Source organism: Mobula hypostoma, chromosome 24 (genome assembly GCF_963921235.1).
Source record: "Mobula hypostoma chromosome 24, sMobHyp1.1, whole genome shotgun sequence".
NCBI lineage: Eukaryota > Metazoa > Chordata > Chondrichthyes > Myliobatiformes > Myliobatidae > Mobula > Mobula hypostoma.
Genome location: NC_086120.1, coordinates 19,071,340 through 19,098,807, shown reverse-complemented (window position 1 = coordinate 19,098,807; position 27,468 = coordinate 19,071,340). Strand labels below are relative to the sequence as shown.

Here is a 27,468-nt window from a genome sequence, read left to right as displayed (position 1 = left end):
ATGAGAGAGGTCAGAGGAAAATGGCCAGATTTATTCAAGCTGACAGGAGGGCAACAGTAACAGTGGTGTGAAGTAGAGCATCTTTGAATACACAACAGGTCAAACCTTGAAGTGGATGGGCTACAGCAGCAGAAGACCATGAACATACATGCAGTAGTCACTTAATTAGGTACACTCTTTAAGAAAGGAGGGAGGCAGAAGAAAGGAAATTATAGACTAGTTAGCCTGACTTCAGTGGTTGGGAAAGTGTTGGGAGTCTATTACAAAGGATAAGATTTTGGGGTACTTGGGGGCACGTGATAAAATAGGCCAAAGTCAGCATGGTTTCTTTCAGGGGAAATCGGGGAAATCTTGCCTGACAAATCTTTGACACTTTTTGAGGAATTCACAAGCAGGAAAGGCAAAGGAGAGACAGTGGATGTTGCTTACTTCAGAAGGCCTTTGAAAAAGTGCTACACAAAAGGGTACTTAACAAGATGAGCACCCATGGTATTACAGGAAAGACTTGCTGACTGGCAGGACGCAAAGAGTGGGAATAAAGCAGGCCTTTTCTGGTTGGCTGCCAGTGGCTAGTGGTGTTCCACAAGGGTTGATGTTAGGTCCGCTTCTTTTCACGTTATATGCCAGTAATTTGGATAATGGAATTGATGGCTTTGTCCAAGTTTGTAGGCAAACTAGCAGAGATAGGTGGAGAGACAGCTAGCATTGAGGAAATAAAGAGTCTGCAGAATCACTGAGACAGACTGGGAAAATGGAATACAGTGTAAGGAAGTGTATGGTCATGCACTTTGATAGGAGGACAAAGGTGTAGACCATTTTCTAAGTGGGGGAGGACATTAAAAAAAAAATCAGAGGTGCAAAGAGATTTGGGAGTGCAGTATTTCCTAAAGGTCAACTTGCAGGTTGAGTCTGTGATAAGGAAGGCAAATGCAATGTTAGCATTCATTTCAAAAGTACCAGAGTACAAAAGCAAGAATGTAATGCTGAGATTTTATAAGGCATTGGAGTACTGTGAGCAGTTTTGGGCCCCTTACCTAAGAAAAGATATGCTGGCATTGAAGAGAGTTCAGTGAAGGTTCATGAGAATAATTCTGGGAAAGAGTTAATATATGAGGAGTGGTTGATGGCTCTGGGCCTGTACTCACCAGAATTTAGAAGAATGAGGGAGCAATCTCATTAAAACCTATCAAATCTTGAAAGGTGTAGATAAAGTGGATATGGAGAGGTTGTTTCTTATAGTTGGGGTGTCTAGGAATAAATGGCAAGGCTCAGAATAGAGGGACATCCATTTAGAACAGAGATGAAGAGGAATTTCTTTAGCCAGAGGGTGATGAATCTGTGGAATTCATTGCTACAGATGACTGTGGAGGCCAAGTCATTGGATATATTTAAAGCAGAGGTTCTTGATTAGTCAGGGCATCAAAGGTTGTGAGAAGGCAGGAGGATAGAATTGAGAAGGACAATAAATCAGCTATAATGGAATAGCAGAACAGACTTGATGGGCTGAATGGCCTAATTCTGTTCCAATGTCTTATATTCTTATAGGAGGTACCTAATAAAATGGCCACTGAGTATATTTTTTTCCACTGGAGTTTTTGAATTTTCAGAGACTTGCCAAGACACCAGATGTCTTGTTTTATCTTTTGGTACCCGATGTCGTTTCATTGAAAGTTAATGGTCAATAGGAAACCTACAATAAAGAAAAAAATTACAACACACTTTATTTGAGAAGGAAGAATATTGCCCTAAAGCAAAATCATGTAATGAGATAGTGAATAGAATAGAAAATGCAATGAAGTAAAACAGATCTGCTTGGAAACCATGCGGACAGAGAGCAGGTGATCCAAGCAAATGCCAAGCAAGAAACATCTTCCTGTAAATCTTGTAGAAATCTTTCCATTGTTATTAAAGGCATGCAGAAATCATGTAAAAGAACTGTGCTTCCCACACTCTTTTAGGAAGATTTCCAAAGACTCAAGACACACAGAAAAAAAGAACCTTTCCTTCTTAAATGAGGAACTCCAGTATTTTTTAACAGTGAATCTGATTGCTAGATAGTTCCTCACCAGAAGAGGAAGCACTTTCTCGATTTTGTATGTTTCAACAAGTGTCCTCTCACTTTTCTAAGCTCTAGCATAGGGGTCGCCAACCTATCAATCGCGATCCACCGGTCGATCTTTGAGACTTTCCCAGTAGATCCCGAAAAAAATCAAAAATAAATACACAAATACTGTTGTAATGTGAGCATTATAAAAACAAGTAATACTAATTAGGATCATGGTCATATAGCAACATTTTTGCTACAAAGCTGTTTGTAAAGAGAGATTGTTTCTGGGTTGCGGGGTATTAGTTCTGTTCTGCCCAGCGCGCATGTGTATAGCACCCCCACCATGAACTGCGTTTTCACCGTAGCTTGTGCTGCATCAAAGTGACCAATTAAATTAGATACGCCATTGCTGACTGCGTCACCTCTGATCTGGGCCGACATTTATGTGCCAGGCGGCACCTAATTATTTAGCTTGTTTACTTCGGCCTTTTTTCTTAAAGATATGCTGGGTGCGTTCCGGCCACCGCTGTACCGCTGCATTCTTCGCGGCCTGGAGGTTGGGGACCACAAGAGTACAAACTGTCGCAAACATCAATATACAGCACTCGCTCGTGATAGCCTGATAGCATGGCTGAGGCTCCACGAAAGAAGGCGATAACGTACAAATGGGAAGAGGAATTTCTACTTACCTTAGTGAAAGACAAGTGTGTATGTATGTTGTGCCACCAAACACAAGCACTGACTAAAAGAGGGAATCTGGAGTAGCACCACAACACCAACCACCATAAATTTAAAGACACCTACCTCCTAAAGAGTGCAATTTGTGCCAAGAAAGTTGAGGAGCTGAAATCAGGGTTGAAGGCCCAGCAATTGTTTTTCACAAAACATGCTGCTCAAAATAAGGCTGCTATTGAAGCATCATTTCATGTAAGTCACCTTTTGGCTAAACACAGAAGCCTCTTATAGATGGCGATTTAGTCAAGGAATGGCCATTACCGCAGAGACTGTTTTTAATGACTTTAAAAACAAAAACGACACCACAACCGCAATACATAATATACTGCTTGGCCCTGCAACAGTGACAAGGAGGATAGAGTCACCGTCAGAGGACGTGGATATTTTTCACTACAATTCGATGAATCCCTGGATGTAATGCAAACAGCTCAGCTTGTTGTATTTGTCAGAATGGCTTTCCACGATTTTACAACAAAGGAGGACTTCCTCACTCTTTTGCAATTAAAGGACAGAACGAGAGGTGAGGATATTTACAATGAGCTTAAAAAATATGTCCCTGAAAATGACAACCCCATTCATAAACTGGTGGCAATTACTACTGATGGGGCCCCAGCAATGCACAGTGTGCACGCTGGTTTTATAGCACTAAGTCAGTGCCTACTTCGGGTCAACTTATCTATGTGAAATTGCGTTTTCACAGATGAAAAATTATTAAATCTAAGTACAGGAGCTGTCTTACTGACAGGCATCTCACAGACTGTCTCAGACTGGCTGTCTGTAGTTATGAACCAAATTTCAAGGAACCAGCAATAAGTATTCAGTCCCAGTCATCACACTGAGTGCAACAGTCAATTTTTATTCATTTATTTTTCGTGTTGAAATAAAATTAAATAATGAAACTTAGAATTAAAGGTGTGAAGTATTATAATATTCTTAAAGAAAGATATGCTAGTTACAGTGTTTTCTTGTTTGAATTAATTTGAAAGTATGACAAAAGTATTTTGTGTACAGGTGTCCCCCGCTTTTCGAACATTCGCTTTATGAAACCTCACTGTTACGAAAGACCTACATTAGTACCGTTTTCACTTTCAAAAGGTGTTTTCACTGTTACGATAAAAAAGCAGCGTGCGATAAAAAATCAGTGCACAAAAAAATCAGCACGCGATAAAAGGCAGCACGCATCCTGAGCAGTTGCTCTCCCCCCGGATTCGGTACGGCATTCTAGCCAGCATTGCTTAAACACGAGCCTGTGAGTAGCCGTTTGCAAGATGAGTTCTAAGGTATCAGAAAAGCCTGAAAGAGCTCGTAAGGGTGTTACACTTAGCGTAAAACTAGACATAATTAAGCGTTTTGATCGTGCTGAATGAAGTAAGGACAACATGAGTTTGGCTTGTGGAAGCTGACGAACATGATGTTGAAGAGGTTTTGGCATCCCATGACCAAGAACTGACAGATGAAGAGCTGATGCAATTGGAAGAAAAAAGGATAACAATCGAAACCGAATGAGTAATGATAAAGTACGACTTTAATTTTTAAAGGGTACGTCGGTTTAGGAGATACTTACAGGATGGTTTGAGTCCTTACAAAGAACTGTGTGATAGAAAAATGCGCAGGCTCAGCAGTCAAGCAAGCCTTCCACATCAGCCACAGCAGACGACGAACCTCAACCTTTGACATCGACGCGGGCAGTCATAGGAGAAGATCAGCTGCCTGCTCTAATGGAAACAGACGACGAGATGACACCCCAGTGTCCCACCTCCCCAACACCCAGGCCGCGGACAGATACTGTACCGATTCACGGAGAATGCAACGGTTGCCGGGAGGCACACAGCACATCTTTAAGAAAAAAGCTGAAATAAACATGCTAATTAATTAGGTGCCGCCGCCACATAATTGTCAGCCCAGATCAGAGACGACGCAATCGGAAATTGGCACTGATCTGGGCCGACAATTACATGTCGGGCGGCACCTAATTAATTAGCTTGTTTATTTCGTTTTTTTTCTTAAAGATGTGCTGTGTGTCTCCCGGCTACCGCTGCATTCCTGCATGCTTTGCACCAATGTATCGCTCGGCAGCCTGGAGGGTGGGGACCACTAACCACTCCAGCCTGCGACGACTCAGTCTAACACACTATCATCAGTGTGCTCGGCAAGCTATCTTCCCAATTCCCGTAAGTGATACGACACTGTACATACACTATTTCTACTTTATATTGGCTGTGTATTTTTACGTGTTATTTGGTATGATTTGGCAGCTTCACAGCTTAAAGGTTACTGGAGAGAGTGTTCTTGCCAACAGTGCTTGCGTGAGATTTTCTGCCGACAGCGCTTGCGTGAGATTTTCGCTATGGAGAACAGTTCAGTAATGATTGTGGAAAAGTATTTCTACTTTATATAGGCCATGTATTTATCATATCATTCCTGCTTTTACTATATGTTACTGTTATTTTAGGCTTTATGTGTTATTTGGCATAATTTGGTGGGCTATTTTTGGGTCTGCAAATGCTCACAAAATTTTCCCATATAAATAAATGGTAATTGCTTCTTCGCTTTACAATATTTCGGCTTACGAACCGTTTCATAGGAACGCTCTACCTTCGGATGGCGGGGGAAACCTCTAATTCAAATACAATTAGCCCAAATAAAAGGCCTCAAATTGGCAGTACAATCTGAGCTGTTTTTTCTTTAAACGATTTAGTAGGTCGATCTTGCCTTTCACTAAGGTCGAGGTAGGGGATTTTGGGCTTAAAAAGGTTGGTGACCACTACGCTAGCAGAGACAAGCCTAAATGTCCAAACTTTCCTCATAAATCAACACAAAGTTGCCTGGTAAACCGTATCTAAATTGCTTCAAACAATAAAAATCTAAATAAGGAGACTAACACTGTATATAGCATTCAAAGTGTGGCCTCACAAGTGTTCTACAGAATGGAAGTACAAACTCCCTACCTTGTCTTCAACTCTCTTTATAATAAGTTCAAAGTAAACTTATTATCAAAGTTTCTATACCATATACAAGCTTGAGATTCATTTTCTTGCAGGTATCCAGAGAAACGTAAAGAAATACAACAGATTCCATGAAAATCCATACATAACCAAGTCAAGAGTCCCTGACTGGAAGTCTATAAGCTGTGGAATCAGTCCAGCACTAAGGCAAGTGAAGCCATCCAGCCCAGTCTAGGAGCACGATGATTATACAGCAACAAATGTTCCTAAATCTGGCGGTGCAGGACCCAAGACCTCTGCACCTCCTGCCTGATGGTAGTTGTGAGTAGAGATTGAGAGTAGCGATATTATCAGTCTCTGTGATTGATTAAAGCAACACACACAAAAGTTGCTGGTGAACGCAGCAGGCCAGGCAGCATCTCTAGGAAGAGGTACAGTTGACGTTTTGGGCCGAGACCCTTCGTCAGGACTAACTGAAAGAAGAGCTAGTAAGAGATCAAAAATTGATTAAAGCAACTGATTAAATCAAAGATTGATTAAAGCAATCTTGGTTGGCACGGAATAGTGGTGTTGAATACCTGCTTGTTTTCTGCTCTTGGGCCTGAACACTCTAATCTGACCTAAAGTTCACCCCAGTACTTACTAGGAGAACCAGATCCCCTAGCATCTCAGAGATTCATAACATTTCATCATTTCAAAATTATCCTTTCTTAAATAAATTTTCTGCCAAAATGGAATACCCTGTAGTAGCTAAGGTTTTAAAAACTGGACACATTCTACACCAGACATCTAGTAATTCAGAAACAATGAAACAACTTGAAGGGCTATGTGGCCAGTTAACAATTATAAAACTCTATAAGAGTGATCAGGGATAAACCCACGTGCTCACACACTTATCTTTTTGATACATGTCATATGGTAAATATACAGTGGGCAGTACAGAAGCATAGTGGTTAGTGCAATGCTTTCCGGTCCAGACAATCTGGGTTCAATTCCCGCCACGATCTGTAAAGAGTTTGTATGTTCTTCCGGTGATTCTGTGGGTTTCTTCCTTTTGGTAGGTTAATTGGTCACTGTAAATTGTCCTGTGATTAGGCTTGGATTAAATCAGGGGATTGATGGGCCACACAACCTGAAGGGCTGGGAGGGCCTCTTCCGTGCTGTAGTAAAATAAATAAATAAATTTATTAGGTACAGTGAAAATGCCTTGCTACTGAGAGGGGTCAGAGGAGAATGGTCAGACTGGTTCAAGCAGACAGGAAGGCAACAGTGGTGTGTAGAAGAGTACTTCTGAATGTACAACATGTTGTACCTTGAAATAGGTGGGCTGCAACAGCAGAAGACCACACTGGAGTCCATTCCTGTACCTAATAAAGTGGCCACTGAGTGCACATACCAGCTACATATTTGATATGTCAGTTACAGCATCCTAAATATCTAACATCATTTAAAAGTAAGGTCTTCTTCCTCTTTTAATTGTAAAAACTCAGTAAAAATGGTGACCTTGCAAATTACATTATATATTTTGAGATGTTTAAGTTTTATGAGTGACAAAAAAGTATTTATTTATAAAATACCCCTATGGAGAAAATGCCTCCAAAAATCCATCGCTGTTGAGAGCCCCCTGCACCTTAGAAGGGAAGTATTCAAAACTGATAAAAGGTGGTACTCAACTTTTCCAAAATGGTCATTATTGGCAAAGTCACCATTATTTATCCTTAACTGCCTCTGGGAAGGTGAATGAGCCAATTCCTTGAATTCTTTCTGACTGCCTTTGGGCAAGCATTTCTGGAATTTAGACCCAGTGATGACGAAAGAACAATGATTACTTCTTATTTATGAAGGTATGTTATCTGGAGAGGAAGCTGTAGATGGTATTTTCACGTGCTTGCTGCTCTTTATCCTTCCTGGTGCTGGACGTTGTGGATTTGAGTGTCACTGTCAGAATGGCCTAAGTAACAGATGTACTATTTGTGATGGCAATAGTGGGAGCGGCCGTTTAGGATTATAAATGAATTGCTGATCCAGTAGGCTACGCTGTCTTCGATATACCCCTTATGAAGTCTACTAGAGCTACATTTGATCAGGTGAACAGTGAACATTCCATTATATCCCCAACTTGCACCTTATATACCTGAACTATTAGAAACCGTGAACAACAGGAATTCTGCAGATGCTGGAAATTCAAGCAACACACATCAAAGTTGTTGGTGAATGCAGCAGGCCAGGCAGCATCTCTAGGAAGAGGTACAGTCGACGTTTCAGGCCGAGACCCTTCGTCAGGACTAACTGAAGGAAGAGTTAGTAAGAGATTTGAAAGTGGGAGGGGGAGGGGGAGAGATTTGAAAGTGGGAGGGGAGGGGGAGGGGCTCCATCCCTCCCCCTCCTGTCTTCTCCTATCATTTTGAAAAAGCCTCTGGGCCCAACATATTATTCTCCGTAATTTCCGCCACCTCCAACGGGATCCCACCACTAAGCACATCTTTCCCTCCCCCCCCTCTGCTTTCCGCAGGGATCGCTCCCTACGCGACTCCCTTGTCTATTCGTCCCCCCCCCCATCCCTCCCCACTGATCTCCCTCCGGGCACTTATCCTTGTAAGTGGAACAAGTGCTACACATGTCCTTACACTTCCTCCCTTACCACCATTCAGGGCCCTAGACAGTCCTTCCAGGTGAGACGACACTTCACCTGTGAGTCGGCTGGGGTGATATACTGCGTCCGGTGCTCCCGACGTGGCCTTCTATATATTGGTGAGACCCGACGTAGACTGGGAGACCGCTTTGCTGAACACCTACGCTCTGTCCGCCAGGGAAAGCAGGATCTCCCAGTGGCCACACATTTTAATTCCACAACCCATTCTCATTCTGACATGTCTATCCACAGCCTCCTCTACTGTAAAGATGAAGCCACACTCAGGTTGGAGGAACAACACCTTATATTCCGTCTGGGTAGCCTCCAACCTGATGGCATGAACATCGACTTCTCTAACTTCTGCTAATGCCCCACCTCCCCCTCGTACCCCATCCGTTATTTATTTTTATACACATATTCTTTCTCTCACTCTCCTTTTTCTCCCTCTGTTCCTCTGACTATACCCCTTGCCCATCCTCTGGTTCCCCCCCGCCCTTGTCTTTCTCCCCGGACCTCCTGTCCCATGATCCTCTCATATCCCCTTTGCCAATCACCTGTCCAGCTCTTGGCTCCATCCCTCCCCCTCCTGTCTTCTCCTATCATTTTGGATCTCCCTCTCCCCCTCCCACTTTCAAATCTCTTACTAACTCTTCTTTCAGTTAGTCCTGACGAAGGGTCTCGGCCTGAAACGTCGACTGTACCTCTTCCTAGAGATGCTGCTTGGCCTGCTGCGTTCATCAGCAACTTTGATGTGTGTTATTAGAAACCGTGGTGTAGTTGTTATAAAGTCCCAATTTCTGACCTGTTCTTGTAGGCATATTACTTGCAACAGTTTCAGTTGAGCTCAGATGATACTATCATACACAAAAGTAGGTAGTTACATTCTTGCTGTTGCAGTTCACTAACTCGTACTTGTGTATCACAAGGAGTTTCAAATGGAATGAAACATCAGCAAACGTCTTCACTTCCTACTGCGAGGAGGTTATTATTGATAAAGCAGCTATATATATGGAGACATTGACACCACCTTAAGAAACTCTTGCAATGGTTTCTGGGGGACCTCCAACAACCACAATCATCTTCCATATTATGTGGCAAGATTCCAGCCACTGTAGTGTTTTCTCCTTGATGCCAGCACTATTTATTGCTAGTCAGTCAAATACTACCTACATATAAGTGACAAGGACTAACCTTCTGGTCTAACCCAAGGTTAAAATGAAGTTTGTAGCTCAGGAAACTGCAAAATCCAAACTGAACATTTGCATTTCCTAATAATGCATGAGGCCATTCATGAATCCAGCATGGATTTTTTGAAGGGAATGTTCTATTTGACAAACTTATTGTGTACTTTTGAGGATATAATGAGCGCAGTGGATAAAGGGGAACAGGTGGATGTTGTGCACCTGGACTGCAGCATGCTGTTGTGCAGGGGACTCTGGAGTGCTTGTGCATGAATCACAAAAAAACCTGCAGATACAACAGGTTATAAAAAAGGCAAATGGAATGTCGGCCTTCATTGCTAGAGGGACTGAATTAAGAGTTGGGAGGTTATGCTCCAACTGTACTAGGTACTGGTGAGGCTGCTACTGGAGTACTGCATGCAGTTCTCATCTCCTTGAGGAAAAATATACTGGCTTTGGAGGTGGTGCAGAGGAGATTTATCAGGTCGAATCCAGAGAGGGGTTAGCCTATGAGGAGAGATGGATGGAGTTGCCAAGGCCTATACTTGCTGGACTTCAGAAGCATCAGGAGATCTTAAAGAAACATATTAAACTGTGATCTAATCACAAGCAAGGGGAAATCTGCAGATGCTGGAAATTCAAGCAACACACACAAAATGCTGGAAGGAGTCAGCAAGTCAGGCAGTATCGATGACAAAGAGTACAATCGACGTTTCAGGTCTTGCTGAAGGATCTCAGCCCGAAATATCGACTGTATTCTTTTCCATAGATGGTGCCAGGTCTGCTGAGTTCCTCCAGCATTTTGTGTATATTAAACTGTGAAATGGATAGATAAGACAGAGGCATACCTGGTGAGACTGGAACTAAGAGGCATAGCCTCAAGATTCTGCGGAACAGATTTAGGACGGAGATGAAGAAAAACTGATTTTCCCAGACTGTGATAAATCTGTGCAATTCTCTGCACAGAGAAGTAGTAGAGGCCACTTCATTAAATATATTTAAGGTACAGTTAGGTAGATTTTTGCATAGCAGGAGAATTAAGGACTATGTGGAAAAAGAAACTCAGTGGAACTGAGTCCACGGCCTAATCAGCCACGATCTTATTAAATGGCAGAGCAGATCCTAATCTAGGTGCCCAACCCTGACACTCTTTCTTATGTTCTTATTCAGCTCATTAACTATGCTGGTTTAGAGCATATATTTCCCACTAATTTACCCTGTGTCTTTTTCTTCCTGTATTGTTATCAACTCTTCCAAAATTTGACCATTCACCTACACACTAGAAGCGATTTTTACAATGGCCTATTAACCTATCAATTTGTACAACTTTAGAATACGGGAGATGACCATAGCCTCTAAGAGAAATACACATGAATTAGGGAACTTTTGACTTACAAATTCCACACTGCCAGATTTGGAGATCAGGATTGAAATGAGATCATTGGAGGTGTAAAACTACATGATGCTGTCAACTACAATTTCCATTACTTTGCTTTAGACTCAAAGTATATTGACTGGGCAGTAATTAGTTTCATTGAAATTCCTTGATTTTTTATGGACAGGGTGTAGCCTAGACTATTTTCCACATCCCTGGTTTCTATCAGCGTTTTTACTGAAACAGCTTGACTAGGAGTGCAGCTAGTTTTGGAGTGCACTTAGGCTGTTGTTTATTCCCATCCTGCTGTTTCATGATATAATTTGAAATAAATCAAAGAGGATAAAGACCGATTACTGTGATGGTAAAGATTTCAGGAACAAGATAAGCAATCCATGATGTGCTTTAGGTGTGCCTGGCACCAATTCTGACATGTCATACTACACTTATGGACCTAAGTTTCCTGGTTTAAGTGAGACATTTGTTGAGTCAGGAGGTTACACACTGTGGTAGACTACCATTCTGATGCTGATGGCAAACAATGCTTCACGAATGCAGGCTTCTGAGATACTGGATCACTGTTGTGCTTATCCCATTTGGTATGGCAATGCCACACAATTCCAAAGCAGGGGCCTTTGCTGGGTCTTTGTACAATGTCTATACAATGGTCATGCCTACCGATATTGCCATGAAGAGGTGAAACTGCAACAGGTAAGTTGTTGAGGGCAAAGTCAAGCAGGTTTGGCCCTTGTATCTATTCTTTCACTTCCTGTCAGATTCAGCTTAGAAATATTGTCTTTCAGGATTCAACTAATTCAGTCAGCAGTGATGTTACCAAGCAACAACTCTTGGTGATGAACATCTGGTAATCTTTACTGTACCTTTGTTACTTATTTTAGCTGCTGGAGTATTGTTTCATTTGCTAAAGATCAATTGGTAATGAATAGGAAGAGTCTTACTTGTCAGTGTTGATCTGAAACTGCAAGAACTCACGGGGCTTTGAGTCAATGTCAGACTTTCAGGGCCACTCTTTCCCACTTGCATGCCATTATTCTACTACTTCTAGTGGGTCTGCCCAGCCAGTGGTTTAGGATATAAAATACAACTATCTTCCATAGTAACAGAATTGTAATATGGGCTGCAAAATCTGTGAAAGTCTCAATCACTGAAGTTTAAATGTTTCCTTTGAATAAGATGGAGTCAACTGAAATGTAAACGACGTGGCAGCATAACAAGATGCTACAGTGATTCACCCACTTGCAATAGAATTAGTCAGCCACAAACCCTGAAAGTAAAGGGACTACCTTGCTTTATTTCTGAAGGAATCATCAGGTAAAAGGTGTCAACACCCATATATATATATATAATAATTCCTATAATATTTGATGCACGTAGCATACTAAACAGATCCAAAAATACATGAAGAATGTACAGTAAACACAGAAGTGGTGGACAATCTTATTTAGAGTTATATATCACATTAAACTGAATAGAAACAATTATTGCTCAGTACTTCCTCTTTCTTAATTTATTATCCATATTAATGCTACGTATGTTTTTGAATATAGCCATCCTATCAAGAAAACTTTTTTTTTGATGAGGATGAGACTCAAGTTAATGAAAATTGACACTTTTTACATAATGATTCACTATTTCTAATACAATGCATTTTCGGTAACTTTAATGACACAAGTAGAGTAAGGGGCAGGCTGGCATCCAAATCAGAGCACTACTTTTCAGTCTACTGTGGACATTACAGCAACATGGTGTCAACCTCATTTTCCGATTCTAATTCCCTACGTCATAACCAGGTTACCAACCAAACTATTAACCAGCCTTCCTCTTTTCAATAAGCTGCTATGTATTTTCAGCATATTCCATCTTAAATTTATTTTGTTACCTTTGATACTTCAGACATGTTTCTTTTCCACCAACTGTGTACCAGATAACACTGATAATAGTTTCAGGGAATTGTGAAGGATAAGGTGACCTGTACACAGTCATTCTGTACTGCAGCAACTTTCTAAAGATCATTTAATGAACCATTCTATCTACAGCAAACTCATACCCAGTACCAATCAGGTATATTCCATCAAAAATAAATGGTATACAGCTAATATTAAAAAGTGAGACAGCGTGTTTTTTTTCTTGTGGAGTCATAAGGAGTACCCTTATCAAACATTTTAGCCAATCTTTTCTTTTGGAAAGGAAAATGAATGAAAACTTTCACTTGAGCACCAAGATATTTCCTGCTATCAAACATGCTGGTTTCTATGTTTATATCACTTTCTGAAAAGACAGCAATATCAACTAAAAACACAACTAATGACAAAACATTCTTACCAACTAATGCGAGTATCACTGTAAGTAAGGGAGCTGCAGGAAATGCAATGGTCATGTTCATCTCCAGCATCTGCAACAAATCAACTGTAAGAAAAATTACATTAATTGAAAATATGCCAGGAACATCTTTCAGGTTTTAAATTAATCTTCACTGCTCCCTTTAGATAAATTTTCCCTAATTTATAATGTACATCACTCACTACTTTTGGAACTAGATTACATATTGTGGTTAATATAATTTTGAGGTGTATTTTAAGATTCTGCCTATATTCATTATGCTTTCTTTGCAACTTTAATTATACTTCAAAAATGCTTAGTTCTTTGTTGTATAAATACAAGGCTGCCTTCTGACTCTAAAACTGTTAGGGAAAGGATTTATCATATACACCCATGAAAAACATGTAATAAATTTAGAAATAACATGAACTGGCATATAAAAATGCACATTTATGAACAGAAATAATACCAAATCCCCAAATCCCCCAGACATAAAAAATTAGTAGAAATGTGTCCAGTCACATCTAGTACATATTAGTGCCTTAGCAAAAATGAAAATAATTCAATATTTGGGCTTCATCTCATTTCTAGGAACCCTACTTGATTGATAAATTAACGAGTAATGACAATCATTTTTGATATAAGATTTTAGAGCCAAAATTGTCCGTTGTACCGGTCAACTAGTCCTCTTTTGTACTACTTATTTTGTAACTTGTATAGTCATTTTTATATAACAAATTTCATGATGTACAGTACGTCAGTGATAATAAACCTGACTGATTCAACTGTACAATACCACACAATAATGATTATTGTATTACAAAAGATAGAATTAAGACCAAGAGAACTGTGCGGGCTGTTATTGCACATCCTATCAGTCTGTGGAGGGAGATAATGGACATGCAGTGAATATGCAACTCAAAATATACCCAAAAAATTTAGAATCAACAAATAGAACAAAATTTTCTATAAATATTGTAACAGGAAGGGATAAGAGGAGAAAGAACAACAACATTCTTGAAGGAAGAGTGTAAACAAAAACATTGGAAAATGAACTTGGAATACATCTTTGATTTCAATTCAAGGAAGTCACATATTCAAACTTTTCCCAAACGGCAACACATAAGTGCCTGAAATTGCACTGAAGTTGAAGCAGTAATAGCATTCCTGACAATTCTTCCCCCATTATTTAAATAGGAATATATTTTACATTGGTCACTTACCAATAAAGACAAAGATCTGATGATGAGAGTAACGTAACAGCATAGAAACTGACAATGTCTGAAGAAAAAGAAAGAAAAAGTCAAGCCAGCTCCATAAAGTCGAGCTTAATTGAAAATTTCATTTTTTAATTATTTCTATATCCCTCTTCCAGGTCTGTGGCACCCTGAAATGTTACAATGAAGCTCAAAGCAACCTAAAGGAAGAGGCCTCATACTTCAACTAGTCAGACTACAGCCTGCAGAATCAAATTTGAGATAACTTGTTCCTTCTTTCTGTTTGTACAGTAACTGGCCATATTTGTCTACAACCGTTATTCGTTTTACTTCTTTTCTAAGGACTGGCCTGCTGGATATGCCCCAAAAGATCAGACCATACAATATTAGCAAAGTATTACACAGACAAAAAAGTTTAATCTACTACCCTTTTCTGCCACATTATTTCACCCTATTGGACAAGATTCCCTTTGTTCCACCCATTGCCCTGCTCCATATTCACCGCTACACTGACTAACTCATTTCTATCTTACTTCTAAGGAAGGGACTCAGAAACCTAATGAAAAATTAAGTTTCTTTTCTCAGATACTGCCCAACTAGTAAGTTTTTCCAGCATGTGCAATTTCTTTTTAAAATTTAATTCAACCTCTCCTCGTACTAGTCTTGGCATTCCAGAAATCATTCTGCTAAACTATAATTGCACTTGTTCATAGCCAAATCTGCACATGACAATCCAGGTGTGGTCTCAAAACCCTGTATAGTTTAATAAGACATCCTTGCTCCTGTACTCAAAACTTCTTGCAGTAGTCAGCGATTTGCTGAAGCAGCATGTTGGCTTTCAGTGACACGTACAAGGAACAACGGATCTTTTGCAACTCAATATTTCCTTGTATCTCACCAGTTAAATAATGTGCCGCCATTCCGTTTTCACTACCAAACTGGATTAACGACTTATTTAACCACATTATATTGCATCTACATTTACTTAACCAATTGCTCACATAATCTAAATAAGCCTAGAAGCCTCTTTGTATTCTCTTCAAAATCCACAATTCCACTTGTTTTATGTTGTCAGGAAACTCATGGAATTTGTGGGACAAGGTAAATAATAACACTGTTTTTTCCCAATTTGTGTTTCTTGATGGATCCTCAGATGATGTGGTTTTGTATAACAAAATTTGCGATACGAACTATTTTCTAGGAATACAACTCCCATTCTCTGTAACACAGGAGTCACCTTGTAGTTGTTTCCTGCCACACAGGAAAAAAAAGTTTCCTGTCTATCAAATTTAAATCCATGCAGTGTATTATTCAACAATTTTATTGATTTAGCTCTGCGCCCTACCTGAAACGTTTTCTGACGACCTATATACATCATATCCACCAATTTCCTCTCACCAATTCTACCAATTACATCTTTGAAATTCTCCTGCAGGTGTGTCAAACATGACTTTATTTTCACAAATACTTTTCAGAATATAGATAGTCTTTCTATGGGATAGACAGAGTCTTTTTCTCTCCAGGGAAAAGTGTCAAATATTAGAAAATATAACTTTAAGATGGGGAAGGGGGTTGGTTTAAAGGAGATGTGCAAGGCAAGTATATTTTACAAAGAGGGTAGTAGGTGCCTGGAGTACTGGAGTACACTGTCAAAGGGGTTGTTGGAAGCAAATACAACAGGACATTAAGAGGCATTTAGACAGGCACTTGAACTTGCAGGGAATGGAGAGAATGGATCAATGGATCAATGATACAGCGGCTTCTACGATGTCAAGAAAAGGTGTTTTTTTTTCTCAACAATATTTTTATTGTTTTTTTAAATTAAGAGAGCATAGCATAAAGGAGGTTTGTGCAGTGCATAACAAATGTATCAAATGTACAATTCACATCTATGAAAGAGATGCACCCATAGTACAATCATGCTTTGGTTGCCTCCCTGGCCCGCTCCACCCCCCCAATCCCCAACACCAAGCCATCATTGCATTAGCAAAAAGGGTTAAACAGAACCTTTGTCCTGCATTTGAGCTGCATTGGTACAGAGAAGGTGTATTTTCCTAATACATAGACTGTTGTATGTTTACAAGTCTGAGTCTGTAGAATTTTACCAGGAAATGCTGGAGGTCAGGGATTTACGTGCAGAGGAAAGGAAGAAAGGATGGACCTTTAGTGTGGCTGGGAGTTCTGAAAATATTCAAGAAAGGGTCCCCACACCTTTTGGAACTTTATGTCCGAGTTAAGAATTGAATAATGGATCTTCTCAAGGTATAGACTGGTCACGATGTGCCTGAGCCACTGAGCGTGGGTGGACGGGACAGCATCCCTCCACCTAAGCAAGACTGTACGCTTGGCCAAAAGAGAGGCAAAAGACAGCGTGCGACGTTTGGTCGGACCTAGGTGCGTGTCCCCGTCTCCAGAGATGGTGAAAAGTGCAATCAAAGGGTTAGGTTCCAAATTATAATTAAGTATTTGGGATAGAGTTTGGAACACATCTTTCCAATATTTTTCTAAGCTAGGGCATGTCCAGTACATGTGAATAAGGGAAGCCTCGCCCCTTTTGCATTTGTCACAGCAGGGATTAACCTCTGGGTAAATGCGAGATAATTTAGTTTTAGACATATGGGCCCTATGTATGACCTTGAACTGTAATAGGCAGTGACGGACACATAAAGAGGTTGAGTTAACTAACTTAAGAACTGAATCCCATACATCGTCTGACAGTGAGAAATTTAAATCTTACTCCTAGGCAGTTTTAATTTTGTCAAGGGGAGCTCACCTCAGGTCCGCTAGCTTGTCGCAAATAGTAGATATTAGACCTTTGCGCAATGGATTCATGCAGAGAAACATATCAATGATGTTTGTGTCAGGTGCCTCTGGGAAGTCTGATATCAAAGGGCTGATAAAATGTCTAATTTGCAAATATTTGAAAAACTGAATGTTGAGTAGGTTAAACTTTGCAGGCAGTTGTTCAAATGATGCAAAGCAGTTGTCTATAAAAAGATCTTTAAAGCGCCTGATGCCCTTTCTGTACCAATCTTGAAATGTTGGATCATGTATAGAAGGTTGGAAGAGATGATTATATAGAATAGGACTTGAAAGAGAGAAGCCATAGAGACCACTATGCTTTCTGAACTGAGCCCATACTCTCAGGGTGTGCCTGATAACAGGAATAACAATTGGTTTAGGCGTAAGAAAAGGGAGTGGGGATCCAAGAAGTGCGGAGATGGAGAAATTCCTAATAGGGTTCAGCTCCATTGCCACCCATATTGGGCAGTCAGATTGGTTGTAAAAATGATACCAAAAGATGAGATAGCGTGCGTTAGCTGCCCAGTAATATAAGCAGAAATTGGGCCGAGCCATGCCCCCAACACTTTTAGATTTTTGAAGATGTACTTTATTCAGTTGGAGATGCTTGCCCTTCCACAAGTAGGATGATATGACTGAGTCTAGTGAATTAAAGAAGGCTTTAGGAATGAAAGTTGGTATGGTTCAAAAAAGGTATAAGCATTTAGGAAGGATGTTCATTTTAACAACATTAACTCGGCCCATCACGGACACGGACATGGACAGGGGTGACCACTGTACTAGCCTCTGTTTTGTATGATTTAACAAATTAATGAAATTTACTCCAAAAAGACGCTTATGTTTCCTTGTTACTGTGATGCCAAGGTAAGTAAATTGGTTATTTACTACCTCAAAAGGGAGGTTATGGAACTCTGTCGCCTGTGCTTCTCCATTTATTAGAAAAAGTTCGCTCTTGTGTAAATTAAGTTTGTATCCTGAAAACTGGCTAAATTTGTTAAGGAGTGCGGAGATGGGGGGTAAGGAGGTGATCGGGTTTGATATAAAAAGTAAAAGATCGTCAGCATAAAGGGAGACTTTGTGCTCAACTCCCTCCCTCCAAATTCCTGTCAGATCCGCACAACTGTGGAACGCAATCGCCAATGGCTCTGTGGCCAGATCGAAAAGTAAAGGGCTTAAAGGGCACCCCTGGCGGGTTCCACGTTTGAGGTTGAAAGGTTGGGATTGCTGAGAGTTGGTCAAAACAGAGGCGGTGAGGTGCGAATATAACAGTTTAATCCACGTGATAAAATCTGGTCCAAAATCAAATTTTTCTACAACAGCAAAGAGGTACTTCCATTCCACACGGTCGAACGCTTTCTCTGCATCTAAAGAGATGACACATTCAGGGATCCCAACTGAAAGTGAATATAAAATATTTAATAGAAGGCGTATGTTAAAAAAGGGGAGGCAATTTTTGACAAAACCAGTTTGGTCTTCAGAAATAATTGAGGGTAGGATGTTCTCCGGTCTACGGGCCAGAACTTTAGCTAAGATTTTGACATTGATTTTTAACAGAGAGATTGGCCTGTATGAGGAGCACTCTGTTGGATATTTGCCTCTCTTCACTAGAAGAATGAATCATGCCTCATTAAATGATGCTGGCAGTTTACCTTCTTTAAACGAATCAGATAGAACCAAGGTTAGTTGAGGTAAGAGCAGTGACGCAAGTGATTTAAAGAATTCTACAGGGAACCTAGCGGGTCCTGGAGATTTACCAGTCTGCTGTAACGAGATGGCTGAGGATATTTCCTCTAATGATATTGACTCATTCAGTCTCATTTTGAGATCAGGAGAGAGCGTGGGGATACTTAAGCTGTTTAAAAAATTCTCGACCGAAATATTATCATTTGGGGATTCAGAAGCGTAAAGTCAGGAGCAAAAATTCCTGAATGTGTCGTTAATTTCAGAATGATTCGAGGTGAAGCTTCCGTTCTCCATTCGAATTTTTGTGATGTGTTGTTTGGTTCTGAGGCCCCTTAATTGGTTGGCTAAAAATTTACCAGATTTGTTACCATGGATATAGAACTGGCTCTTGCTCTTCAAAAGTTGGTGTTCAATTGGATGAGTGGAAATAAGATCAAATAAGATCAGTGCGTGGAGGAACACCTGGAGAAACTTCTGAAATGCCCACTTTGCTGCCGCTGCTACTGTGCAATCGAGAATCTCCGGAGTGGAAGGCCCCAAATCCTCGGCTTTGCCTATTGCCTGTGGCCGGGGCCGGGGTCGAAGCACTCGGCAGAGATGGTGCTTGGCGCTTGGTGTCGGAGAGCTGGTTGGAGGCTCGGAGTTTTCGGACAGACTCGGAGCTGGACTGTGGTCGGGTGCTTCCAGGATGCTGCATCGGCAAGTTTGCGGCGCTGGAGGTTCATCATCTGCGAGAGATGATGGGACTTTCGAGAGACTTTGAGACTTTTTACAGTGCTCATGGTCTGTTCTTTATCAAATTACGGTATTGCTTTGCACTGTTGTAACTATATGTTGTAATTATGTGGTTTTTGTCAGTGTTTCAATTGGTTTGTCTTGTGTTTCTGTGATATCATTCTGGAGAAACACTGTATCATTTCTTAATGCATGCATTACTAAATGACAATAAAAGAGGACTGCATGTCCTCATAATCTAAATTTAGTTTGGAGTTCCACTCATTTTTATACAGTTCTAGATTTTTAATTTGAGCATATTGTTGGTCTATTTCTTTAATTTGATTGGCCAGATCTAGTTGTTCTTTATGGGTCTTTCTTTTCATATTCGCAGTGTAGGAAATTATTTAACTCTTGAGGTATGCTTTCAAAGTGTCCCAAACAACCAGGCTTGAGGTTTCAGGGGACATATTGGTATTAAGGAAAAAGATAATCTGGTCCTCCATAAATTTTACAAAATCATTATTTGACAGTAAGGTCAAATTAAAACGCCAATGCTTATTATTTGAGGAAGGCCAGGAAGAATTATAGACAGAACAACCGGAGCATGGTCTGATATCACTATGCTCTGATAAACACAGGAACTGACCGATGGAATCAGCTGATTATCAATTAGAAAGTAGTCAATTCTAGAAAAGGTGTGATGGACGTGTGAGAAGAAAGAATATTCTCTCTTATTTGGGTGGAGAAAGCGCCATACATCAGAGATACCATTGTTGGAGAGGAAGGACTGAATTAATGAGGCAGATTTGCTTAGTACTCTGGGAATAGGAGACATCAATCCAGCACTGGATCTAACCAACAGTTGAAGTCTCCACCTAGTATGAAAGAGTATGAACTCAGATCAGGCAGCGCAGAAAAAAAAAGTTCAAAGAAGTCCACATCATCCGAGTTAGGAGCATATGTGTTAGCCAACACTACCAGTGTATTATATAATTTCCCCAAGACAATGACAAAATGGCCGTTTTTATCTGAGCAACAGGAATTCTGCAGATGCTGGAAATTCAAGCAACACACATCAAAGTTGCTGGTGAACACAGCAGGCCAGGCAGCATCTCTAGGAAGAGGTACAGTCGACGTTTCAGGCCGAGACCCTTCGTCAGGACTAACGTTTCAGGTCTGAAACGTCGACTGTACCTCTTCCTAGAGATGCTGCCTGTCCTGCTGCGTTCACCAGCAACTTTGACATTTTTATCTGATATTGTATTGTGCAGCTGAAAGGGAATGTTTTGATTTATGAGAATTGAGAACCCACCACCCACCCGCCCCCCCGCCGCCCGCTTTAGCCTGAAAAATGGAGTGGAAGTGCTGCCCCGCCCATTGTGACATAAGACGGGAATTATCAGAACTGCGAATGTGTGTTTCTTGTAGAAATGCAATTGCTGTATTTAACTGTCTGAGATGTGAGAACACCTTCCTTTTAACAGGGAGATTCAGCCCCTTGACATTCCAGCTCACAAAGTTTAACCATTATCCTTTAAAAGAGATACAGGTTGATAGGCATAAGCGGTGTCAAAATTTTGGGTATCAGCTCTGAGGCAAAAATGTAAAACAAAGAGAAACAGGGCAGAAATAAATCCTGTATAACAAGGACTTCTAAGGGTTCTTAAAACAGTACTGGCATTGGAGTACCCTCCCCCCATCCCCCCAACTCACAAGACAGCTGCCAGAGAGCATAGCAGCAAGCTCTTAAGAACAAAAATCATCCAACAGTACAACTTCCTATCACTCGTAGCGTCATCTTCAACTCCGTTATTGTTATTTAAAGGAAGCATTAAGGATTCAACACTCCTAAACTGACATTGTGCTTAGTGAGAGATAAAACAATTCCCCCAGTTTATTAACCATGGCTCTGAAAAATTAATCATAAAACAGAAATATAAACTGGTATTTGAAAAAAAATAAACAGACTTTACCCAGTGCTCTTCCCACAAAAGTCTGTAGAGTTCACTAAATTGGAGGTAAAAGGAAATACTCTCTCTCGAGACCAGTCTGAGTGAATATTATTCCACCAATCATGGTAATCACTACCTAACCCGGCCATCTTCCTTTGACCTCTCTCATTAACAAAGCGTTTTTGTCCACAAAACTGCTGTTCACTGGATGACTTCCGTTTCTCGCTCCATTCTCTGTAAACTCTAGAGACTGTTATGTATGAAAATCCCTGGAGATCAGCAGTTTCTGAGATACTCAAACCACCCTGCCTGGCACCAACAATCATTCCATGGTCAAAATAACTTGGACCACATTTGTTCCCCATTTTGATGTTTGGTCTGAACATCAACTGAATCTCTTGACCTTGTATGCATGCAAGGTATGTACTGAGCTGCTGCCACATGATTGACTGATTAGATATTTGCATTAATGAGCAGGCATAAAGGTGCAATAAAATGGCCACTGAGTGTATATAGGTAGGTGTTCCATCATTAATCAATCAACAAATCTTATTCTCCTGTACCTTGTCTCAGCCAGACAGATAAAAATAAATTATCTTGAATATTCAACATCACTTCATATGAAATTTCCAAGCCATTATCCATTTTGTCCCCTCCTATGACAGAGGCAACAAATATTTCATAGTCTGGAGAGACTTGTCATGATTTAGTTCCGTTTTTTTTTAAGGAATTCAAATAGGATGCCATTCATTATCTCTGTATATTTTTCTCCATGGATTGTGTGTTAGAACATGATCTACATCTAGCAGCTAAAGCAAATTTTCATAATTTTGTTTGTCTTGCTGATATGATAGTGAAACGATTAATATTTATTAACATACTTACAAATATGACCATGATGACAAAAGCTGCAAGGTAGGAGGTTCTGGCCATCCACATACTGACAAAACGATAGTGTTCTCCTGATACAACATTGCGCAAAAACCCTAGTTTTAAAAAAAAACATTTGAGACATTTAAGATAAGACTGTCAAAATTAAGCAAAATTTTAACATTTTAATTCTGACCATTTTAAAACTTCTGAAATAGATCAATTACAATCATCTATGTCAGATTACTCATTTGGAAGAGGGCACACAAAAGAAGTCGAGCTGACATTTGATCTTTGTATAACATGGAAAACTCAGCAGAAATAGTCTGTGAGTTCTCAAATTCCTGAAAAACTTAAAAGTCAACCTTACACCATTACGCTTCTGCAACTATTGTGAATAACTGGAGTCAATTATCAAAATTATGCTCTAATGATCACAGCACAAATAAAAATAAAAAGAACTGCAAATGATGGAAATAAGGGATTAAAGCAGAAAATGCTAGAAACACTCAGCAGGACAGATAGCGAGGAAAATGAGACAGTATTAACTTTTCAGATCAATAGCTCTTTATCGGAACTAAAAGAGTAAATTAGCCTTAAGTTGCAGAGAAGGTGCTTTGCAAAGTGGTTAGTAAATCTGTTTGGTTTCTACAGTGCAGAAGATACCACATCATGAGCACTGAAAATAATATACTAGATTGGAAGAAGTGCGAGTAATTTGCTACTTCATCTGGAAGGACTACCTTTTGTCTGCGTAATGGGAAGGGAACGGGTAAAAGGTGAGATACTGCACGCTCTCTAGTTGCATGGAAAGTGATTGGTGAAGATGGAAGAGCTGTCAGTGGAATTGTGATGGGAATGACTATTCCTATAGATTTACAATTTCCATTTGCTTTAATCAATAAAATATCTATGTTTATCTATTAAAGCCTGCAATATCTTTCAAAGGCTGTCTATTCTGTTGACTTTTTTGTATGCTTATCTTATGTAATAATTGAGCACCAAGATGTTAAGAAATATATACAGTTCAACTCTGATCATCCACCACCTAATCTATCAGAAATCCCAGCAGTTTGGTATCCCGCTTCTCATACTTCGCTCAACACCACAGGGCCTAGTGTTCCTGTGCTCCCTTTAAGTTTATCAAATTCACTGTAAAATTAATTATTATACTATGTAACATTTTAAAGGAAATAATTAAAAGCGATTTTGTGTATTAATTGGAATAACATAGTCCAGAAAATCTAGCAGTCTGGTACCAAAGTCTGGAGCACGATAATGAAAAGAATTTTACTATAGCTACATCTGGGATGGCATAATGATTGACTGCTTCATTTTTAAGAGATGATTACTGGATTACTACATGTTCAATAGTCTATTCCTGATCACATACTGGTGAAGGTCTAAATTTTCATCTGCATATCAATTATCTACATCTGCCATGTTTTCTGTGATATGGATAACTATGACCCCTTGAAAGGGAATGAAACACAGGGTGTTTTATTTAGTTTTCCAAACCACAGCAGGGCTGAAACTGCCTTTTGCAAAACAACCTTCAATATTTGAATTACTTGAATTCACCTTTATTTTCTTCATTTTCAGCCAATGCTTTCACACTGGACATCAGTATGTCATCATAACCCAAAAATTCATCCAAAAGAAACCGACTAAAACCGTCTCCAAAACAGAGATCTTTTGTTGGATCTGTAAACAAAACAGAATAATATTAAGTTCTTGTAGTACATAAGATGTGCTAACTGGAGATGTGTTATTAGGACAGCACGAAAGAGATTTCCAACTTTTACAAAAATAAATCCTAGATTATTAACGAAGAAATATTATTGATAAATGGTATGTGCACCCAGAGCAGAGCAAAAAAAACTATTTCAAAGATGTAACTGATGGTTAAATTATACAGTAAATTTTAAATTCATTTAAAAAGTATCCAGGTAATCAAAGCACAGCTTTTAAATAATGAAATGTTGCTATACTTTTCTGTTCATTAATGGAATATTTTATCATTCAAATTTCCACAGTAGGGAGTTGTACAATAAATGAATTTTAACCGCATTTCTAACATTATTCACAGAAAGTCACCAGTTTTACAAAGTTGTTAATTTCACAAACCACCAACTTGCAATGAAAAAGGTAAATGAATATAGATTACAAAGCAAGTGAATTTTAATTATAACCTCAAGGATGCAACTATACTCTCCCTCGCAAGCTATGCTCCAACCTCAACTCAACACCAGAGCACTGTTCCTGGCTATGTGTAGTCCATATCATCTCAGGATTGCTATCCGTGCCATATGCTCCTGAGGCCAGAACGAGGAAGAATATACAATTTAATATGTAGCTAAGGAGTTGGTGTAGGAGGGAGGGCATAAGATTTTTGGATCATTGGGCTCTCTTCCAGGGAAGGTGGGACCTGTACAGAAGGGACAATTTACACTTGAACTGGAAGGGAACAGAAATCCTAAAGAGAAGTTTTGTTAATGCTGCATGGTGGGGTTTAAACTATGGGAACCAGAGTGGCAGAACAGTTAGTGGAGAGGTTATGGAGGCAGATGTTGATAAGACCACAGATGAAGTTAGGAATCAAAAGGTTCAGAATGGTGCGACTAGTTTCCTGAACTGCATATATTTTAATGCAAGTGTCGTAGCAAAAGTGGATGATAGTACTGAAGATGGAGGTTGCTGGTTTATAAAAAGAGGCAATGTGTAGAGAGGGTAAAGAGGAAAGGTTGTCAACAGGATGAGTTGCAACGTGATAGGCGAACAAAATCAAAAAAAGTGAATACAATATGTCATCCCTCCCCCCTCCTGTCTTCTCCTATCATTTTGGATCTCCCACTCCCTCTTTCAAATCTCTTACTAGCTCTTCTTTCAGTTAGTCCTGACGAAGGGTCTCGGCCTGAAACGTCAACTGTACCTCTTCCTAGAGATGCTGCCTGGCCTGCTGCGTTCACCAGCAACTTTGATGTGTGTTGCTTGAATTTCCAGCATCTGCAGAATTCCTCATGTTTGTGTTTTTAAATACAATATGTAAGTAGATTGGGAAAAACAGGTTGGTGCTGGATTCCGTGGGGGGTGGTGGGGGGGGAAGAGGCAGATTTCTAGAATGCCTACGAGATGGCTTTTTAGAGTAGCTCATGGTTGAGCCCACGAGGGGATCAGCTATTCTGGATTGGGAGTTGTGCAACAAACCAGAATTGATTAAAGTGCTTAAAGTAAAGGAACTCTTAGGGGCAAGTGATCATAATATGATCGAATTCACCCTGAAATCTGAGGAGAAGCTGAGTCAGATGTATCAGTATTACTGTGGAGTACAGGGAATTACAGAGGATGAGAGAGGAGTTGGCCAGAGTTGACTGGAAAAGAACACTGGCAATGACGGCAGAGCAGCAATGGCTGGAATTTCTGGAAGCAATTCAGAAGGCACAGAGAAAGGAAGAGCAAGAAGTATTCTAAAGGCTAGATGACACAAGTGTGGCTAACATGAGAAGTCAAAGCCAACATAAAAGTTAAAGAGAGGGCATAAAATAGAGCAAAACTTAGTGGGAAGTTAGGGGACTGGGAAGCTTTTTAAAAACCAACAGAAGGCAACTAGAAAAGTCATTAAGAAACCAAAGATGGAATATGAAAGTAAGCTAGCCAATAGCATTAAAGAGGATACCAATAGTTTCTTCAGATACATAAAGCGCGAATGAGAGGTGAGAGTGGATATCGGACCATTGGAAAACTATGCTGGAGAGGTAGTAATGGGGGATAATGAAATGGCGGATGAACTGAATAAAGTACTTTGCATCAGTCTTCAGTGTGGAAGACACTAGCAGAGTAGTGGAAGTTCCAGGTGACAGGATCATGAAGTGTGTTAAGTTACCATTACTAGAGAGAAGGTTCTTGGGAAATAGAAAGGTCTGAAGGTAGTTAAGTCAGCTGGACAGGATGGTGTACACCCCAGCGTTCGAAAAGAGGTGGCTGAAGAGATCTTGAAGGCACTAGTAATGAACTTTAAACAATCACTAGATTCTGGAATGGTTCCGAAAGACAGGAGAATTGCAAATGTCACTTCACTCTCCAAGAATGGAGAGGGGCAGAAAAATGGAAACTATAGGCCAGTTAGTCTGACCTCAGTGATTGAGAAGATGATGGAGCCGATTACTAAGCATGAGATCTCAGGGCTCCTGGAGGCACATGATAAAATAGGCTGTAGTCAGCATGGTTTCCTCAAGGGAAAATCTTGCCTGACAAATTTGTTGGAATTCTTTGAAGAAATAACAAGCAGGATAGACAAAGGAGAATCGGTTGATGTGTTTGTGCTTGGATTTTCAGAAGGCCTTTGACAATGTGCCACAAATGAGGCTGTTTAACAAGCTGTTATTACATGGTACTACAGGAAAGGATTCTAGCATGGATAAAGCAGTGGCTGATTGGCAGGAGGCAAAGAGTGGGAATAAAGGGAGCCTTTTTGAGCTGGCTGCCAGTGATTAGCGGTGTTCCATAGGGGTCTATGTTGGGACTGATTCTTTTTACGTTATATGTCAATGATTTAGATGATGGAATTGATGAATTTGTTGCAAAATTTGCAGACAATATGAAGACAGGTGGAGGGGGAGGTAGTTTGAAGAAGCAGAGAGGCTACAGAAGGACTTAGATTCTGAGAATGGGTAAAGAAGTGTCAGATAGAATACAGGGTCAGGAAGTGTGTGGTCATGCACTTAGCTAGATGTAACGAAAGGCTAGACTATTTTCTAATCTAAATGGAGAGAAAGTACAAAAAACTGAGGACAAAGGATCTTGGGAGTTGTTGTGCAAGATTCCCTAAAGGCTAATTTGTGGGTTGAATCTATGGTGAGGAAGGTAAATGCAATGTTAGCATTCACTTCAAGTGGACTAGAATATAAAAGCAAGGGTGTAAAGTTGAGATTTTATAAAGCACTGGTGAGCCTCACTTCGAATGTTAAGAGCA

The 27,468-nt window shown here is 40.1% G+C and overlaps 1 protein-coding gene across 1 annotated transcript in view; it reads right to left on the bottom strand.

The window, feature by feature from the left end:
* The window catches only part of tmem259 (transmembrane protein 259), a 74,277-nt gene that overhangs the window by 5,350 nt on the left and 41,459 nt on the right, over window positions 1–27,468 (bottom strand). The window contains exons 5-8 of the mRNA XM_063032129.1: window positions 24,078–24,200; window positions 22,512–22,612; window positions 14,479–14,536; window positions 13,259–13,342 (exon numbers count right to left, since the gene is read on the bottom strand). Of these exons, the coding sequence (XP_062888199.1) occupies window positions 13,259–13,342; window positions 14,479–14,536; window positions 22,512–22,612; window positions 24,078–24,200 (366 nt within the window). The remainder of the gene's footprint in view (window positions 1–13,258; window positions 13,343–14,478; window positions 14,537–22,511; window positions 22,613–24,077; window positions 24,201–27,468) is intronic.